The sequence below is a fragment of the Eurosta solidaginis genome, chromosome 3, assembly GCF_040869045.1.
Source record: "Eurosta solidaginis isolate ZX-2024a chromosome 3, ASM4086904v1, whole genome shotgun sequence".
NCBI lineage: Eukaryota > Metazoa > Arthropoda > Insecta > Diptera > Tephritidae > Eurosta > Eurosta solidaginis.
Window position 1 is genome coordinate 201,962,204 of NC_090321.1, and position 20,907 is coordinate 201,983,110.

General features: G+C 40.9%; 1 protein-coding gene across 1 annotated transcript; it reads left to right on the plus strand.

The window, feature by feature from the left end:
* The first annotated feature begins 8,289 nt into the window (after positions 1 to 8,289).
* Grl40a (Gustatory receptor-like 40a) lies at positions 8,290 to 15,116 on the plus strand. The gene is made up of 3 exons (XM_067777939.1): positions 8,290 to 9,262; positions 14,699 to 14,860; positions 14,923 to 15,116. The coding sequence occupies exons 1-3, from the start codon at positions 8,312 to 8,314 to the stop codon at positions 15,031 to 15,033; spliced, it is 1,224 nt and encodes a 407-aa protein (XP_067634040.1). The 5' UTR covers positions 8,290 to 8,311; the 3' UTR covers positions 15,034 to 15,116.
* Positions 15,117 to 20,907: the final 5,791 nt, after the last annotated feature.

Here is a 20,907-nt window from a genome sequence, read left to right on the forward strand (position 1 = left end):
GTAGCTCCTTGCGGAGGGATTGTCCCTCGTTCACTTGCTCCAGAAAGGCTTCGAACCTAGCTCCGGTCTTTGGAATTGGTACTGCTGCGTCTGCTGAAAAGAAATAGAGATACATAAACTAGCCACACTTTTGTCCGCATATCCCGTGCAAAGCGTAGTTTCACCTAGGGTTAACTCCTAATAATCGTCGCGAACACAAATTCTTTAAATCATTTGTGGCTCCTTGGCGTCCACGCACAAAGTTGACTTACGGTTGCTTTTAAAGGTCTACTAATACTCATGAAACTCGTGGCACAGGGCGCCTCCAGTTTTTTTGGCTGTTTTTTAAGAGCTACAATTCCCGATGTGCGTAGCAATCCCGACCACCAGTCGCTACCAGGCCTTCTGACCCTCGCACCATATGCCAGCACAGAAGCTATACGACTACGACTTCGAACTCATACCTTCGTCGACGTCATTTTCCTAGAAGTTCTAGGTGTAGCTGCGAAGACTTTCCAACGGATGCTTTTGCCGAGCTACACCAGGGAAACAAATTGAAAGGTTAGGTAGTTCGGCCAAGGATGCCGTCATTGCGTAATGGGTGAAAATCGTATAATCCTCGGCGCATCTATATAATTAAAATTTTACAAGGACCCTGGATAAAATTTTTAAAATGTAGACCAGAGTTTGTAGACGTTTGTGTTCACATCATTGATTTCAATAGTCTTCGTTAAATCAAAACGATATTTTAGAATGAAAGTCGACCGATTTTAAGTTGAATGATGTTTACTGCTGTGTTTCGGCCTAATGGTATAAGAGCTTATTATGGAGGACCGCGTAGCTTCAGTTTTCAGACTAGTTCGACTGTCCACTTCGTTAGAGTAGTAGCACACACGGTCATTTTTTCCACTGTCTTGGGAAAGCTTTTGCTTCACCACTTTGAGTGTTGAGGGGAGACTGAAAAATGCCTAATGCACCGTAATTGCTGCCGTCGCAGCAACCGTGTGTCCATAGACTAAAAAACAGCCCCGTCCTGGAACCGTCGCCCCCCCGGCACCACTTTCGCATTACTTCAGGGTGGCGTTCCATATTTCTCATTTTTTAAGAGCCTACTGTTGTCCCTGCGTCCAGGTTCCCGCTATTTGCTCTGAGTGTCCATTTAATCGCCACTGCTTCGCATGCGCATTTCTCTGCGCTCCCTCTCAGCATCCATTACGCGTGTCATTACTATAAATGCCATTTTGCTCACTGCAGTCCAGCACTCTTTCCTGTTGCACATATTTGATACTAAATTTCTCGTCGTAGGTTCCTCCCCAAAGACTCCATGCAAGGTGAGTCTTTCTTCGTGGAAACGGCGGCAGTGGAACATGACGTGTTCGTCGTTTTCTAACTCCGTGGTACACATTGGGCAATGAGGATCTTCCTCTATCCTACGCTTCCATAAATACTCTTTGAAACCGCCATGTCCACTCATTATCTGCGTGAGATGGTAGTTCAGTTCGCCGTGCTTCCGCTCATTCCATTGAGCTACGTTCCAAACTAGTGTGAAAGTCCAACGCCCTTTACTCGAGGCCTCCCACCGTTCTTGCCACTTAGCTATTGTTTGTGTCCTTGCTCTTTTCTTGTCTTCTTTAAATGGTCGCTCGATATTAGTGTTATACAGATCGGCCATTTCGCTTGCCAGTAAGTCCACTGGGATTTTCCGGGTTAGAACCAGGATCGCGTCGTCGGACACCGTCCGATAAGCACTTGCTATTCTTAAAGAAGCAAGTCGGTACGCTGCTAATATATATTTTTGATGGGTCTGTTTAGATCCATACCACACTGGTGCTGCGTATAGTATTATTGAGCTAGTTACTGTGGACAATAGCCGACGTGTAGCTTCGCTCGGACCACCAATGTTAGGCATTATTCGCATAAGTGATCCATTAACTTTGGTAATTTTCTCCCCCACCGCTCTGAAGTGCTCTTTGAAAGTTAACTTAGAGTCAATGTGCACTCCTAAGTATTTTAAGGAATCCTTTGAGGTGATTTTATGATCCCCGATAGTTAAGACTAACTCGTTCGCCGACCGTTTGGAGCTTACTAATACCACTTCCGTCTTTTGGCTAGCCAACTCCAGTCCCGTATTGGTCAGCCATTCCTTTATTCTTGCTACGGCGTCATTACATAATGCTTGAAGCAGGCCCAGTTTCTTGGCCACTACTACCACTGCAATATCATCAGCATATCCCACAATTTGCGTGTTTTCTGGTAGATCAATCTTTAGCACCCCGTCATACATTACATTCCAAAGCGTTGGACCGAGAACAGATCCCTGTGGGACGCCTCCTGTGATTTTGTACTCTTTTGCTCCTTGATCCGTGTCAAAAAGGAGTACTCTGTCCTTAAGATAGCTACCTATTATTCTGCGTAAGTAAGCTGGAGTGCCGAAGCTTTGCAGCGCTGCCATTATCTGCATCCAGTTCGCAGTGTTAAAAGCATTCTTGATGTCCAACATAATCAGTGCACAGAACTTCCTTTTATTTTGGCCTGCAGATATAGCTTCTCTAGCTATTTTGACGACTGTTTGTATTGCATCTACGGTGCATCTTGATTTGCGAAATCCATATTGACTATTCGATAAGCCACCTGGTCTTTCTAGAGTCAGCTATAGGCGCTCACTAATTATACGCTCGCAAATCTTCCCTAGGGAATCCAGCATATAAAGTGGCCTATATGAGGATGGTTGGTCCGGCTGTTACCACGTTTCAACAGTAGGACAAGTCTTTGTCGTTTCCACGGGCGAGGGAACACGCCTTCTTGCATACAGGCATTAAAAAGATCAGTAAATAATGTAGCCCTAGTTGTGATCGCGGCTTTAAGGGCTATATTTGGTACTTCTTCGGGTCCTGGGGATTTGTTATCAGCAACTCTTTTTGCAGCGTCCAGCAACTCTTGCTCTGTAATTTGCGGTCCTTTAACTTTGGCCATCACAGTTCTGTAGGCTTATCCCCAAGGATCTAGGTCGACATTATCCAGCAGTTCCCTAAAGCATAACTTCTTGCTCTTTTTTGTGGCATTTTTAAGTGCCTTTCTTTGTGCGACATAGGTGCTATGTAACTCCGCATATCGTGGTGATGAGCGTGCTCTCTGCGCTATTCTTCGTGCTTTGTGACATTTTCTACGCTGTTCCGCATTTTCGTCATTCCACCAATATACCGGAGCGCGCTGTGCTTTTCCGCGACTTCTGGGCATGGCAGCATCACATGCCATACATAGCAACTTAGTGATTTGAACCGACTGGTCTTCCGCAAGCGATTCTCGTACTATGGCGTCCTTCCAGATAATGTCAAATATTTGTGGGTCGAAAAGGTGCTGTTTCCATTTACTACTTTGTCGATGTCTTGCTGCTACCGTCCGTGGAGCAGCTCTACGCTAATAGCTTTATGGTCGATGTGTGTGTAGACGTTGCTTATGGACCATTTTGCTCGTCTTGCTATTTCGTTGCTAGCGAAGGTGAGATCTATGATGGATCGTCTGGTACCTGTATCGAAGGTATATATCCCTGGTTCAGTTAGGAGTTCTAGCCTCAAAGAAGTAAGGCTTTCGAGAAGAACTCTCCCTCTTTCGTTGGTTCGTCTACTTCCCCACACAGATGACCATGCATTGAAGTCACCACACACTAAAAGCGGGTGTTTACCTCGTGCTTCAATGACGATCCTGTATATCATATCTTCGAACTCGGCTATGGTCATGCTCGGAGGGGCATAGCAACTGAAGACGCATATACCGTTGATTTTTGCCCACGTGAATCCTGCTACCGTTGGCGTCATATTTTCCTGTGGGAGAAATTTCCCTGGTGCCCAAATTGAGGCTTTCCCTGCTGAATCTGAGTGCCAACCCTGCTCCTAGCGATTTTTGTATTGTTGACAGAGTACCACTATGTCATATCCTCCTTCATAGACTGTTTGGGATACTAGCTCTTGGGTTGCCTCGCAATGGTTTAAATTGAGCTGCAATACCCTCATGAGACAGTCATTTTGCTGCCCTCTCGTTGTGGGCATTTAAAACTGCCTGCTGAATGTTGTCCCGCACATAGCGCGCATTTCGGTGCGTTTTCGCAACTTGCAGCCTTATGACCTTCCTGGCCGCATTTCCTGCATAGGCTAGACCTATCTACAGTCTCCTTCTCTTTCTGAGCTATATGCCCGTAGCCCCAGCACCAATAACAGCGTTTCTCTTGCTTGAGCTCTCTAATTCGGCAGGAAACCCATCCTACCCGGATTCTTTGCGTATTAAGAACCGTCTTGGCATCATCCGCTGTAAGGCTTATAAGTGCCGACTTCGTGCCACTGTACCCTGTGCGTATGCTTTTTATGGCAGCCACATCTGGAAGTTTAATGTTGCATTGCTGGTGGAGGGCGTTGCAAATCTCCTCGGGCGTAGTAATCTCATCGATATCTCTGCACTGTAGTGTGACCATTTGGGACTTTGTTATAACTTTAGCCGAGTCCTTTAGTACCGCTTCAATCTATGCTTGGTACGCGCTTGTTTTCCCATCTTGCGATTTTTTCAGCTCTAGTAACAGCTCTCCTTTCGCCGTTCTTCTAATCGCTTTGACGTCATCACCCAAGGATTTTAATTCGTCGCATCTTCTCACTTTACGCAATATGTCGGCGTACGTCGCATCCCCCGCCTTGGAAATGATGATTGCATCCGACCTAGCCTTAAGTGCTTTTTTCTTGCTCTTGCTAACTGCCACTCTCCCGTCTTTTGGGCTGCAGTTTCCTCTTTCCGCTCCGTCTTCTCTTGCGTTATTGCCGTCGTTTGCGACCACCCACGTGCCCTGGCAAGACGTCTTTTAGTGTAGTAGTGGGTTTTACCACGTTGTTCTCCTTGGTCGAGTACGAATTATTCCTCGGTCGCTTTCCTGGGGGTGATGCACTTCTATCCGTGGCACATTCGTTTGCACGCAATTTATGTTTTAAATTCTTTACCTCTAGGGCCGACTCGAAGGACAAAGCCTCACCTGGTAAATACATATATGTGCCTACGTATTCACATTTGTAAAAGGAGCCGTAACGTGTAGGTGATATTTAAACTTGGTTGATAGGCTATAATCAATGTAATTAACTTCAAGGGAATATTTTTGAATAGGGCCGCCAACTTTATGTCAAACCGGGAGACTTGGGTGTTGAAGGATGAAGTGCTAAAATTAAAATTAACATTTCAGACGCTATTGTATAGTTTCGCAAATAACATTTGAATGTAAGCCAAAGTGATTTTTCAAACCCTTCACATATATTCTCAACTTAAGTATGAGGTAAAAAACATTTCAAAGGAGTGTTTATGCCTCTAGAACCTACTAAAGGATTTTGCATCACTGATTTCGCTTATTCTTTCAGCCAATCGCAATACAATTTGAAATGCCTTGGGTATTTTTTTTTTTTGGAAAAAATATGAAAAATGATTATATAAATTTATTATATAACGTTTCTTTTAGTGTTTTGTTTTAATAACTTGGTGAATTGTGTGATGCAAAGTCCGTGTTATGCTGACATCGAAAACGCCTGTTTTTTTAAATAACTTTTGAGCAGTTAGAAAGAGTTAATTTTCGCAATTAGTTTCTTATAACTGACAGTGATGCGCATCCTTCGATACCACTTTCGACCATATCCAACCAATTTTCGACTTGAGCAATAAATGGCCTAAACAGTCTTAAACGAGTAGAAAATATAGTACCGCGCCGGACGCCGCCGCCGCGCCGATATTTTTGACATTCGGCGGCGGCGTACGAAAAACGACCCTAATCGGCGGCGGCGGCGGCGTATATCTCTACTATGTATACAATGCTAATGTTAAAAATATATATAACCTATGGCGTGCTGATCTGATAAGGTCTGAAATGTTAACAATAGATTATAAGGGATCAGTGATCAGCAAAACGCATTTTCATTTGACTTAGCAAAGATGATTAATATAATTTATGCTTTTTTTGATTAAGCGCCTATTAAGTAAGTAATTAAGTAGTAGTGAACAGGAGGCATTGTTAAATAAAGCGCTGCTAAAAATCCAATGTAACTAGGCTCTGTTGATGCGCACCTGTAAATATACCACACAATTTCGATCAAAAAACATGCTTTGTGTGATTGCATTCCAAAAGCAATAAATATTTAGCATTGCATTCTCCAAAAAAAATTATGTACGGCTTTGCATTTGCTACGTCATAGCAAATATGCAACCTCAAAAACCGTAGTTTATTTTTCAATTTTGAATAGCAAATTAACAACTGTCAAAACAAAACAAAATATTTCAAGATATGGTTTTCTATCTCAGCATTGCGTGTTCATGAGGATTTAAAGGAAGTTCTATTGGTCTTTGTTGTCATAATTGGACAGAATATTGCTTATTCTCCGGCATTGAGCCATTCGCATTTTCACAGCAGTAATTTTGCTACTCCTTTATGCTCTACTTTTCTCACGTTCCTATATAACGTCAAATATTGGCATTGAGCTTTAGCTTACTACGCCGACTTTCTAGTAGAAATAATAATTAATTATGGCACACCTTAGTGTATAACTTTTTTCATTCCACTTCTGAATAATGCTCTAACGCGATATATATTTTAATAGCTCGCACTGATTTTATGGTCAATGCGCAGATTATTTTTAAAAAGTATCATCATTAAACAAGTAAGGAAGGCTAAGTTCGGGTGTAACTGAACATTACATACTCAGCTGAGAGCTTTGGAGACAAAATAAGAGAAAATCACCATGTAGGAAAATGAAACAAGGTTAACCCTGGAATGTGTTTGTATGACATTGGTATCAAATCGAAGGTGTTAATGAGTATTTTAAAAGGGAGTAGGCCATAGTTCTATAGGTGGACGCCTTTTCGAGATATCGCCATAAAGGTGGACCAGGGGTGACTCTATAATGTGTATGGGTATCAAATTAAATGTATTAATGAGGGTTTTAAAAGGGAGTGAACCTTAGTTGTATATGTGAAGGCGTTTTCGAGACATCGGACCAGGGTGACCCAGAACATCATCTGTCGGGTACCGCTAATTTATATATGTAATACCACGAACATTATTCCTGTCATGATTCCAAGGGCTTTGGATTTCGCCCTGCATAACTTTTTCATTTTCTTCTACTTAATATGGTATGTGTCACACCCCTTTTACAAAGTTTTTTCTAAAGTTATGTATACTTTGCGTCAAAAAACCAATCCAATCACCATGTTTCATCCCTCTTTTCGTATTTGGTATAGAATTATGGCATTTTTTAATTTTTCGATATTTTCGATATCGAAAAAGTGGGCGTAGACATAGTCAGATTTCGCTCATTTTTGATGCTAAGATAAAGTGAGTTCAGATAAGTACGTGAACTAAGTTTAGTAAAGATATATCGATTTTTGCTCAAGTTATCGTGCTAACGGCCGAGCGGAAGGACAGACGGTCGACTGTGTATAAAAACAGGGCGTGGATTCAACCGATTTCGCCCATTTTCACAGAAAATTGTTATAGTCATAGAAGCTATGCCCTTACTAAATTTCACAAGGATTGGTAAATTATTGTTCGACTTATGGCATTAAAAGTATTCTAGACAAATTAAATGAAAAAGGGCGGAGCGACGCCCATTTTAAAATTTTCTTTTATTTTTGTATTTTGTTGTACCGTATCATTACTGGAGTTGAATGTTGACATAATTTACTTATATACTATAAAGATATTCAATTTTTTGTTAAAATTTGACTTTAAAAATTATTTTTTTTAAAGTGGGCATGTTGTGTTCATTATCCGATTTTGCTAATTTTTATTTAGCACACATATAGTGATAGGAGTAACGTTTCTGACAAATTTCATCAAGATATCTTCAACGACTGCCAAATTACAGCTTGCAAAACTTTTAATTTACCTTCTTTTAAAAGTGGGCGCTGCCACGCCCGTTGTCCAAAATTGTCCTAATTTTCTATTCTGCGTCATAAGGTCAACCCACCTACCAAGTTTCATCGCTTTATCCGTTCTTGGTAATGAATTATCGCAGGTTCTCGAAATTTTCGATATCGAAAAAGTGGGCGTGGTAATAGTCCGATTTCGTTCATTTTAAATAGCGATCTGAGATGAGTGCCAGTAACGTACAGAAATAATATACTCTGTGAGCTCTGCTCAGCTGAGTATAAAAAGAGTTCAACCAAATGTTCAATGTAATAACTAACTTCATACCAATGTTATGGCCAAATTTAAATGATGAAGTGTTATTATTATTAGTACTTTCAATAACTTTAGTGCATTGCTGATTTCAAAAACTTACTGTATTTTTTTTATTTACCACTTCTGCAAATAATAATGGACTATAACCGCATTTTGCGCATAACCAACTGTTTCCTGGTGATAACTGGCTTTCAGTTGCATACCTTTGAGTCCAGCACTGGGCGTTTTCTTTTTTCACTGTGGGCTCTTATGAACTTTATAGTGTTAACACTCTTTTATACTATCTGCGTTAATCAACATTTCACACAATCACCGCTTTTAAAGATTTTTAATGATTTGTCGCCGTTCTTTTGGAAGTTAATACGGCTGCACTTGTTATTAGGAGTGACAGTGTATATCTTTCGTATTTTCCAAATGCCTGGAATTGGGAGATCGTGTAATAGTATTTCGAGTTGGACCACGAGAACTCGCCCTCGTAAATGTGCCATTGCAAAAGCATTTGCCTACTTCTTATTCTTCTCAACATTCTTTATTTCGCTTTGTTTTGCTGTATATATTGCGTATGAAATGAAATTTAAAATGCCACCTTGGGATAATATTTTTATAAGTTTGGGACTTTTTATACCACATTTTACTTTGGCGGGTGCTTTAAAATTATATACGCTCAATTGTTGGTTAATGCAGGACGAGTTGAGTCAAGTCAAATTGGAACTAGCGGATGTTCTTAGCTATCAGTTTCCGATCGAAATATATAATGAAGTGAGCACAAGAAATGACGTCGTAAAAATAACGGAAATTAATGTGCAAAAGCTGTTGGAGCAACACTATAATCGATTACTTCAGTTGGCTTCAGAACTGCAACTTTTAAATGTCACTTTGGAAAAGGACCTGCTTTTGCTGTTGGTGATGAATAGCATTTGCTTATTAGCTGCAGTTCATACGCTTGTCTATTTCCAAACAAGTTGGTATTTATTTCTCTCGCCATCTTGGAAACGCATCTTTTATGCTGAGAATGTAGCCGTTTATGTATTGATTAGTTGGGATTATCTGTGCCTCTGTATCAGCGTTGGATTTTTCAACAAACTGGTGAGTAGATACTAGCAAATAATATATATATAATATTTTTTTTCATGGCATATCTTGTCAGTAATTTTTTGGCAATACATAAACTTGTGTTTGTTTCAAAGTTTAATAACAAAAACGGCTGCGCATACCCGCGATTTTTTGAGTGGTGATCAATATTGTAAGAGACTGGTACCCGTATTGGCAAAAGGTGGCAACCTTGTGAAAACATTCTCAGTGGCAGCACCTATGTGAAAAGTCTTAAAATGTAATGCTATATCGATGTACCAAATTTGATTCAAATCGGTTGAGCCGTTTGCGAGATGGTAGTGGATATACAAAGAAATATAAAAAAGAAGGTGAGGTGGCAACCCTTCTTAAAAATGTGAATAGAAATGCGGAGTAAAATACTTTTCGTTTCACACCCATATTGAGATATGCCAAAATGTGGCCCGGGTCCATCCGAAACCGGGGGCCCGATCCATAGAAATTCTGCGCGGAACACCGTGAATTTACTGTCAAAGTAACTTTCATAACAATGAAGTGAGACAACCACGTTTTGAACAGAAATAACTGCTGTTTTAGTTTTGGCCAGCTAGATTGATCAAATACCCCACTGTGCGCCAGTGGTCGAAATAGCTATTTTATTGGAACAACCGGTAGATAATAATTCTATAAAGTGTGCTCACGTTTTTGAAGAACTTTCACTTTGTAAATTCAAGGGTCAGACATCGATAGAAGACTTGCAGCGCTTCTTAACAAAAATATATTTTTATCAAATAAAAACTGTTACTAAGCGCTTGCGACCTTATTGTATGCATTTTGAAGGTGTCTTTTTTCTCGAAGTGAAAGTTTGACCTATACAAAAATAAATATTGAAATACGGAATTATATATATATTTTTTTCAAATCCTTTGTGCATCGCTGTCATATGCATTCTTGTTTTTATATCCCACTAGATTATCCGGCAGACTTTGTTCTGCCAACAAATTGGTTTGCCTCCATTTCAAAAGTGAGGGAAACTCTTTATCCCATTCTACCTCATCTCAAATGATACGCCAGCCAAGGAGATGCTCCTGTGCCAAATTTTGAGCTAAGCGCACCATAAATACGATTTTTTAGTTGGCCCGTAGTCCACTTCTAGGGTTTAAAAGTTTCTCAAATATTAATTTGGCCAAAGAGGTTCCCCTGTACCGAATTTTAAGCAAACTGCACAAAAATTGGATTTGTTGGAAAATATCGGTTCTTGGTTTACCTCCCGGAGTGTAAAGATTTTCAAATAATAAGAAAAGAAAGAAAACGTACCAACATGAAGTCGTCCCTCGAGAACAATCATGGCTGCATTCTTTAACATAGATGAAGCATTAAATAATTTTAAGCTGGCAGTAATAGAAGCCAGTGGAGACCGCAAGACTAAGCGTTAACCCCTAAAAGACAATACTAATACTCTAGAAGTAAAACCCTAATTTTAACCCACTTTATCTTGCCGAGCTAAACCTTTCTGATGATGCAAAATGTCTAGAAGTGCTTCTGACGCTATATGCATTGCTCTAAACGTGATATGCAATACATCCTAGGGTATCCAACGACTTCGGGAGTTTAGCCTCGAGCAAGGCCTGCTCATAATTAATAACTCCAATACTGCAATAAGAACGGACTGCATACGTCCTATGACAGCCTTCGCTGTAAACTATTCGATCGTCATTCTAATAAGGAGGTGTTTGGCAAGATGTGAAGATCACACGGACATTAGACATCTCAGTTTTCAAGAATGTAAAATGGCTTGCGGAGTTTGAGTTTTTGCAACATTCTTGATCACATCCATATCTAAGCGCTTTCCTTGCCTTGTGTTTCAAAATGATGCTTTCGCTATGCAGGATGCATATAAGGCAAATAAGCCACTTCCCCCAAATAATCAGGTGGCTCTTCGGGCGTTCAGATCAGCGATGATAACACCAACCCAGGTTGGTCAGTGTAGGCAAATAATATATCGAATCGACACATTGTTTATTTGCTTTAGGTGCTGTGGCATCGTAACATTCAGGGCAAGAGGAATGAGCTTGGCGGGGACCGACTCTTGATGTCACAGACGCGTACGGTATTCCCACAAGGCCTTTTGGCCATTCGTCAGCTTAGTTACAAAATTTTGGAAACTCTGATACCAAGACAGCGCATAATCATTCGTCTTAGTGAAGGGGTATTAGCTACATCAACCATCCAACCAACCTTACAGCTTGATATACATATACAAATGTAATGTGCTGTTACACCCGACCTTAGCTGTTGACTAATTACGTTTTCTTTTCTGTAAATAATGTCACACTGTTGGTTTTTCTTTGCTCTCTTGTAAGTTTGCGTGTTCCTTTGACAAAATATTTCTTTTTGATTGATACAAATTAAGAGTGTAACATGAGGGTAACATTCTTTCCAGAAAAGAAAACGCCTACTTTTTGGATATTGATTGTTATTACTTGATCCATTTACAATGTTCGACTTCACTTCGGCTGCGACATAAAATACTTTACTCATTACACAACCAAAACTATGCAACCACAGGAAACACAAATTTAAAACAAAACAGCGTAAACTAATTGCACTCATCTCTTTGTATTAGAGGTATACGCCGATCACTTTATCGGCGGCGGCGGCGTAGGCGACGCAGGCACTATTATAAACCGGCGGCGTGGCCGGCGTCCTTACTTTAAAAAGCTTGATTTTTCTATTTAACAAAAATATTTAGAAAAGGTTTCGTTTATATATATTTAAGAAAATAAACGTTTTGGCCATTTCGGAAAGATCCAGGGTTTTTGCCCCAAAGCCTCGCGGATCGTTAAAAAAATTTCAGGAGTAGCTCCTTGTGGACGGACTGCTATTCGTTCACTTACTCCAGGGAGGCTTCGAACCTAACCCCGGTTTAAGGACTGGTACTGCTGCGTCCGCCGAAAAAATTTAAGTACTTAAAATGGTGAAACTTTTGTCTGGATTTCTCGTACAAAGGGTAGTTTCACCGAAGGAGATGTTCTGGGATAACTCCTAATACTCGTTGTCGACACGATTTCTTTAAATCATTTGTGGGTCCAAGCTGGTCACGCACAAAGGCGACTTACGGTTGCTATTAATGGTCTTTTAATACTGGTGACTCTCGTCGCACAGTTTTACCGATTATCACCAACGCTGGCCTATTGTTGATAGATCTAAAGACGCCCCTAGTGTTTTCGGCTGTTTTAAGGGATATAATTCCCGATGTGCGAACAGTAGCAACCCTGTCGCTATCACACCTCCTTGCCCTCACACCACATGCCAGCACAGAAGCTATAGGACTGCGACTCCGAACTTCATACCTTCGTCAATGTCACTTTTGTAGAAGCTCTAGATGTAGCTCCGAAGTCTTTCTCAGAGAAATACCTTGAAACGTTAGGGAGTAACTATGCGGCCAAGGATGCCGACCTCGAAATCATAAGCAGTCCAAGTGGATATTATTGCGTAACTTATGGGTGAAAATAGTATAATCCTACATATTTTAATTTTTACAGACCCTGGATACATTTTTTTAAATGTAGACTAAAATTTACAGACGGTTGTGTTCGAAACATTGATTTCAATAGTCTTCGTTAAACCAAAACGATATTTTAGAATGAAAGTCGACCGATTTTAAGTTGAAAGATGTTAAGGTTATATGCTCAGTCCAAACTGTTGTTTTCCGGCTTTTTGATACAAGAATTCGTTATGAATAGCCGCATAGCTTCAGTTTTGAGACTAGTCCGACTGTCCACTACGTTAGAGTAGAAGCATACCGGGTTTGTCCGACTGTCTTGGGAAAGATTTTGCTTCTTTACTTTGAGTGTTCTTGCGGCCTCACCTGGTAAATATATATGTATGCCTACGTATTCACATATTTAACAGGAGCCGTAACGTGTAGAGGATATTTAAACTTGGTTGATAGGCTAGAATCAATGTGATTCACTCCAATGGTCTAGTTGGGATATGGCTGCCAACTTTAGAAATACTTTAGAAATGTCAAAACGGGAGACTTGGATGTTGAAAGATGAAGTTTGAAAATCAAAATTAACATTTCAGATGCTATTTTAAAGTTTCGCAAATAAACAACAGATGTTTGAATATAAGGCCAAGTGATTTTTTAAACCATTCTCATACGTACATATACCTATCTATATCAGATGAGAATCATTTCAAAGGAGTGTTTAAACCCCTGGAACCTACTAAAGGATTTTGGATCACTGATTTCGCTTATTATTTGAACCAGTCGTAATATAGAATATTTGAAAAAATCGGCACTTTTTTCGGGTAACTTGCTTTTTTAAGAACTTAAGGACAATTTGAAAACATGTTCGACTTCTTGGGTCATTTTATTAGAATTCATTGTTCCTTATTATTTTTTTTTTAAATTATGCAAAGTGAGCATTTAAATTTTTTATATAACTTTTCTTTTAGTCTTTTGTTTTAAAAACTTGGTGAATTGGGTGATGCAAAATCCGTGTTAAGCTGGCATTGAATGCGCCTATTTTTTTTTAAACTTTTCAACGGGTAGATAGAGTTAAATTTCGCAATTGGAATCTTATATCTGGCAGATGCGGATGCGTATCAATGAACAATATGGCCTAGACAGTCATAAATGAGTAGAAAATATTGTAACGAATTTGCTGCAAATCCTCTTATTTGCAACCCTCTGCTAAGTTCGTATCGCTAAACTGTTGAATAAATAACTCCAATATGTAATAATGCAAAATGGCCTTTATTCAAGTACTTCACAATAACACTTATACTTTGCAACGAATAGCTTGCTTAATAACCAAACTGATTGACAGCTCAAATGAAACTCTACTATTCAAAATAATACTGCTATAGCTCGCTAGATAGCGCTTAATTCAAATCTCAAATCAAACTGAATTACTTCTTACTCGCTTGCCCCGCTTTTATAGTTTACGCTGCATACTTCTAGGCTCTTCGATTTCCAGAACTTACTAGTTGTTTCGGCTACAAAATCGCCAGCCACAACTACGTGCACAAATTATTGCTCTCTCTTGTGACAACTCAGATAAGATATATGCATGTGTTTGTAGTTTACAGTCTCCCGCACACACATAAGCGTATAAGTAAATTCATCGGTGTGTGACATCTCATCTCTCGCTGCCTTGTATGTAAATGTTGCTCGTCGGAATGTGTACATATGTGTAGACGCAATTATTGATTCGTTTATGTAGATACATAATGATTGAATTATTGATGTGAATTCACGTCACTGCTTAGCATCGGCCTGGAGATGGCAGCACTCCTCAGTTTTGCTAATATTCGTAACAATATAGTACCGCGCCGTACGCCGCTGCCGCCGCCGCCGCGACGATATTTTTGACATTACGCAGCAGCGTGCGAAGAACGACGAAAATCGGCGGCAGCGGCGTATATCTCTACTTTGTATACTACTTTTATCAATTTTTTCAGAAATGGCAGATTTTGGAGCGTATTGAGCGAGCTTTAAGATCCAAAAAATACTTAGCAAGTACTTGTTATGCTAATTTGAAGGATGTTCGGTATTTGTTAACTTTTGCGCTACGGCTAAGGCTGTTCAATATTGTTGACATAAACTCTGCGAACTTGATTATGGTAATATTTTAATTTTAATTTATCCGTAACGTTATTTTTGAATGCACAAACTTCTTTTTTAGATGCATGTTATATTAGGCATAATTATATCAATCTTTGTGATTTATCATTACTTGAATGATCAAATCGTATCCATTGCCGAACAAGTGGACAGTATCACTATCGACGACTAAATTATACAAATAAAAAATCATTACACGAAACAATCTCTTAAGCAATTCTACCAGAGCGTCGTATTCCATGGTTTCCATGGTTTTCGATATAAAATTTTATTAAAGCTTGGCTTTTTATCACTGAAAAAAAGATCTTGTAAATTGTCTATATATGTATATTTTATAAAATAATAGCAAAGTAATTCTAATAAAAACCAAATAAAACAGTTATATTTGGCGTTTCCGTTTTTTTCAGACATTAGGCAAACTCAATGCAGCCACTATATAAAAAATTCTCTCAGATTTTTTTTGGTGCTGTCTCACCATAAAAGTCAATTGAACATAAAATAAGTTATAAAATGGGATCGCGGTTTATGAAAAAAAGGTGTGCTTTTTATACGCATTGTCCACAACTATGACCAAGTGTTGCCGATTTTCTCGCTTCATTCATACCCACTGCGCACCGTGAGGGGTCCAGGCGAGAAATGTAATGAATTTTATGAAATTCCGCTTATTCCAAACCGTCTGCTAGCGTTCGAATCGCTAAACTGTTGAATAAATAACCCCAATATTCAATAATGCAAAATGGTCTTTATTATACTACTTTGAGAGTACTTCACAAGAACTCTTACTTCACAACTAATTGCGTATTTAAATCAAACTGCTTAGTCATGCATCAGCTTGCGCTGCTTTTATACTCTCGGCTTCATCGTTCACCCACTTCTCCAAGGTCTAGTAATTTCGTGAACTTCATGCTTGGTTACCAGCCATATACATGTATATTTGTAGTTTGTAACCATATGCGTGTGTATTTGTGAGTACTACTTCGGCTGATGGTGAGTGAGTATCTCTCTGTTGCCTTGTATGTACATGTGTAAATGATGATTGATTTGTTTACGTAAGTACGAGTGGCTGCTTAGTGTCGGCTTAGGGATGCTAGTATTACTTAGTGATGTTAATATTCGTCACAGTCCTCGTGTTCCAATGACACATGAATCAGATACGGATAGAGATTTAACATGCAAATGCAACAACAATGTGATCCATATGGTTCATGTGTCATTGGAATTCGAGGAGTACGTAATAATTCCTGTTATACCAAACAGAATGACAGCAAGCCCATGGCCCATTCTGGCACTCCAACTTTAGAGCTCACTGAGGCTTTTAAGGTCTGTTAACCAAAACGTGAAGTAAGCAACTAGTATCTTCCCCGATAGCCAGGCAGCATCATTTATTCTATGTGCACCCCACACCTGCTAAAATTTAGTAGGTGCAAGCATGCAAGTTTTAGCTGCGCTAACCAACACCAAATATCTATTATCTGGGTTCCGGCTCATAGGAGAAATGAGATGGGTTATGAGTTTGCACGTAGGGGATCAGCAGGAGGAAATTAGAGAATTTAGGTATAGCTTTAGCTGCAACCAGGGAGAAAACTGGAAATTTTTAAGCAAACTAATCACAGCAAAATAAGGTGCAACATGAGCAGATTACACTAAGAAAAGAACGGGGAGGCTACTGGTAGAGTGAAGCTTGCCTATTTCCACTGGCGCTCGAGTGCGGATATTCGAATTTTTGGATCGAGCAGATGTCTTTGACAATACAGCTCGCAATTGAAAGAAAATTGGATCAGTGGCATATTTGAAAGTAAACTTTGCACAAATCTACTCATTATACTCATTATTTGCATTATTTTAAGATTTCTTTATAGCATATTAGCATAAGTGGAGCCAGGTCCACACACTCTAAAGATAGAAAGCTATGGAAATGAGTTTTTATGGGGAAACTGCTGAGATTGGTTCTCAATAGTCCGCGAATGCGGGAAGAGGCTGAGCTACCTACTACGTCTTGACGTCGCCATAATATAACAAGAACACAAAAACTTAAGGAGAAAGAATTGTATCCCATAGAAGAGCACTGGTTCAAAAGCTCCGGTTTGAGGCAGGCAACATCACTGCTACACACAAAGCAATAAACGTTATTGACCTCCCAAAAAAATATTTGCCCCATTCCCATATGACGATCACACACAAATTGTCATCGATATCCTCCAATGAAAGTTTCAATTTCAATAAGTTTAGACCGAAAACCGCCTCGTTGGTTCCACATTGCCATTGAAAAGATGATTGGGGTCATGTGGAGACACATCGAAGTTGTGACAGTGACGCTCGTCTCTCTGGGACGTCTGCTTTCCTGGCGAGTTTCAGGTATTGAAATCTCAGAACGGGGTTCACGGGGCATTTATCAGCATAGAGGATGAGACTGAGGATCTGCTTATGCTAATAAGGTTCAAACGGCTGAGTTCTTACATGCCGGATTTTTTCATAGTGCTTACTGAGATGACTGCTTATGATCACTTATGCCTAATTTTCAACCTTATTTACCAGTGGCGAACATTGTTTATTTAGCAGACAAGGCTTTGCGGCATGTCTTGACCTCGACAACAATAATCCGTCAGCAGATACTTACAGTTGCCGCTGAAAGTTTTCATGCGGTTGTAGTAATTTTCTTGTGCAGGAAACAAATGTGTACAATGGAATTTTGCACGAATTTAATTTTGATCCCAAACCATTGGTGAACCAGCTAGGGTAATTTTTTAAGGTAATAGTCTAGTTGAGGGGTCGACTGCTAATACGCGCCCAAAAATAGAGGTGAGAGAGGTGTCAAACGACGCGTCTTGACATCAGTACTAACAATCCGAAGGGGGAAAATAAAATTTTTAGTACTTTTGCGCAGAACACCTTTGTGCATTGGAGGCCTTCGGCCGCGCTTATAAAAAATTATCCTGGGTGGATCCAACACCGGTTTGGAGACCAAAACTATATCCGCGCAGAACACTTATGTTCACAATTTTTTTTTGTGGGTACAACAACATTACAACAACCACATGAAAATCGCCAACTTCAACTGCAAATATCTCCGGACAGAGATAATTTCTTTTCCGCCTTCGGATTATTGTTGTCGAGGTCAATACGCGTCTTTTGACACCTCTCTCGATATTTTTGGTAGCGTATTAGCAGTCGACCCCTCAACTAGACTTTTACCTTTATTAGAAGCGCGGCTGAAGTCCGCCAATGCAGGTGCTCTGTTCAAAAAAAAATATATAGATCCCACCCCGGTTTCGCAGCTGTCTGGGGAGTTTTTCCGTAAGTATATTTTGACAGACGCAACATTTTTTCCTTCCGCCTTATTATTAATGATACTTAGGTCAAAACGTTTCGATTGTCATCTCTCCCTATATTTTTGGATCGAATTAGCAATTTTTGTTGTTGTTGTAGCCATAAGAACACTCCCCGGAGGCCTTGGGGAGTGGTATCGGTGTTGCCGTTCCTTTGCCGGATGCAGATCCGGTACGATCACCGAATCAGCAGTCGACCGGTTTTCTAGGCTTTTACCCGATAAAGCTCCCTTTTGGAAGTCTACTTAACGCTGCAAGAATTACCCGCGCTAGGTATGCCTGTTGTTGTTGTAGCAGTGCTTCGCCCCACCTAACAGCCGCGACCGATCTCAAATTGTCATCAATATCCTCTAACGGGAGTCCAAGGAAACTTGCTGTTTCAAGAGGGGTGGACCATAATGAAAGGGGTCTTAGAGGCGTTGGTTACACATTACAATTAAAGAGATGGTTTGTGTCATGTGGGGGGGGGACACATTGCAAGCGGGGCATACATTTTGTATGTCGGGGTTGATTCTGGATAGGTAAGAGTTTAACCTGTTACAGTATCCAGAACGAAGTTCAGCAAGAGTGACACGCTTTTCCCTGGGGAGTATGCGTTCCTCTTCCGCGAGTTTTGGATACTTTTCTTTGAGTACTCGATTCACCGGGCAATTCCCAGCATAAAGTTCCGACGCCTGTTTGTGGAGTTCACCAAGGACCTGCTTGTGTTTTTTCGCTTCATACGGCTGGGTTCTCAGGTGCCGTATTTCCTCAAAATACTAACGGAGATGACTCTTTAAGCCCCTAGGCGGTGCTGGCTCATCAATCAGATGTCTGTTGGGATTCTCAGGTTTCTAGGTATTCAACAGGAACTGTTTGGTCAGCATCTCATTTCTCTCCCTGATGGGGAGTATTCTCGCCTCATTATGCAGATGGTGTTCTGGGGACATTAGAAGACATCCCGTGGCGATTCTGAGAGCAGTATTTGGGCAGGCCTGTAGCTTCTTCCAGTGGGTAATTTTTAGGCTTGGCGACCATATGGGTGACGCGTAGCACGTAATCGGCTGGCTAATTGCTTTGTATGTAGTCATGAGCGTTTCTTTATCTTTTCCCCAAGTACTGCCAGCGAGGGATTTGAGGATTTTGTTACGGCTCTGAATTCTCGGAACAATTGCGGCTGCGTGCTCACCAAAATGTAGATCCTGATCAAACGTCACACCCAAGATTTTGGGGTGTATGACAGTCGGTAACGTAGTGCCATCGACGTGGATGTTCAAAATGGTCGACATTTGGGACGTCCTTGTTGTAAATAAGGTCGCGGAAGATTTAGTCGGTGATAATGCCAGGTTTCGCTAGGCGAAAAAACTGGAGAGATCAGGGAGGTAGCCGTTTATTCTGTTGCATAGCTCATCGATCTGTGGGCCTGGGCCTGTGGCCATTAATGTGCAGTCATCGGCGTAGGAAACGATTGTGACTCCTTCCGGTGGTGAAGGTAGCTTAGATATGTAGAAATTAAACAAAAGTGGGGACAGGATACCACCCTGTGGCACCCCTTGTTTAATTCTTCTTGGTTTAGATGTTTCGTTTCTAAATTGCACCGATGCCTGCCGACCACCCAGATAATTTGCGGTCCACCTTTTAAGACATGGGGGAAGGGTAGACCCTTCCAGGTCTTGCAGTAACGAGCCATGGTTGACCGTATCAAAAGCTTTTGATAGGTCTAGCGCTACGAGTACTGTTCTATGGTGGGGGTTTTGATTTAAACCGCAATTTATCTGGGTGCTAATGGCATTAAGCGCGGTGGTAGTGCTATGGAGTTTTCTGAAGCCATGCTGATGACAGCCTAGCTGCAAATTTGCTTGGAAATAGGGGAGCAAAATGGCTTCAAGCGTCTTTGCTACTAGCGATAGGAGAGATATCGGACGATACGACTCTCCTATGTTAGCTGGTTTCCTAGGCTTTAGTAGCGGGACCACCTTGGCCATTTTCCATTTTTCGGGTATGACAAAGGTGGAAAGAGACAGGTTGAAGACATGCGCTAAATATTTGAAACCCTCTTTCCCTAGGCTTTTAAGCATCGGCATGGCTGTGCCGTCTGGGCCGACTGCTTTGCATGGTTTAGCGTGACCAATGGCGTCCTCAACCTCTTTAGCGGTGATGGTGATTGGTGACGCGCTGAATTTGTGTTTATGTGCGTGTCTGTTGGCCCTCCGTCTATCTTTGTGGACCGTAGAATGCATTATATATTGTCGGCAAAAGCGCTCGCGCATTTTTTCGCATCCGACAGCACTTTATCGCCAAAGGCGATGGAAACTTTGTCTTTGTGCTTAGACGGATTCGATAGGGACTTTACGGTGGACCAAAGTTTACCCACACCGGTAGAGAGGTTACAACCTCTTAGGTGCTCCTCCCATTGAAATGAAATGAAATGAATGAAACGTGCCGAAGCGGATTCAATGACCTTGCGGAAGGCACGCTCCCCTTGGCGGGCATCAGTCGGGATAGGGAGGGCAGCAAAGAGGTTGTCTGTAAAAGATTTATATTCGTCCCACTTTCCTTTTTTGAAGTTTATGAAAGTGCGTTTTTCTGTGACGATGAAGTCGGCGGTACGCTCGAGCGAAATAAGTATAGGCAGGTGGTCGGATGCCAATGTTACCATCGGCTGCCAGTTGACGCAGTTTACGAGTTCTGGCGAACTGTTCCTACCATACGTGTGGGGGCGTCTCCGTTTATTGTGCAGA

What these genes read in the sequence shown, in the direction of transcription:
- Grl40a (XM_067777939.1), top strand. Translation starts at nt 8,312, where the DNA reads ATGGACTATAACCGCATTTTGCGCATAACCAACTGTTTCCTGGTGATA. An exon ending in TTGGATTTTTCAACAAACTG is followed by an intron (nt 9,263 to 14,698) that starts GTGAGTAGATAC and finishes CAATTTTTTCAG; the next exon opens with AAATGGCAGATTTTGGAGCG. An exon ending in ACTCTGCGAACTTGATTATG is followed by an intron (nt 14,861 to 14,922) that starts GTAATATTTTAA and finishes CTTCTTTTTTAG; the next exon opens with ATGCATGTTATATTAGGCAT.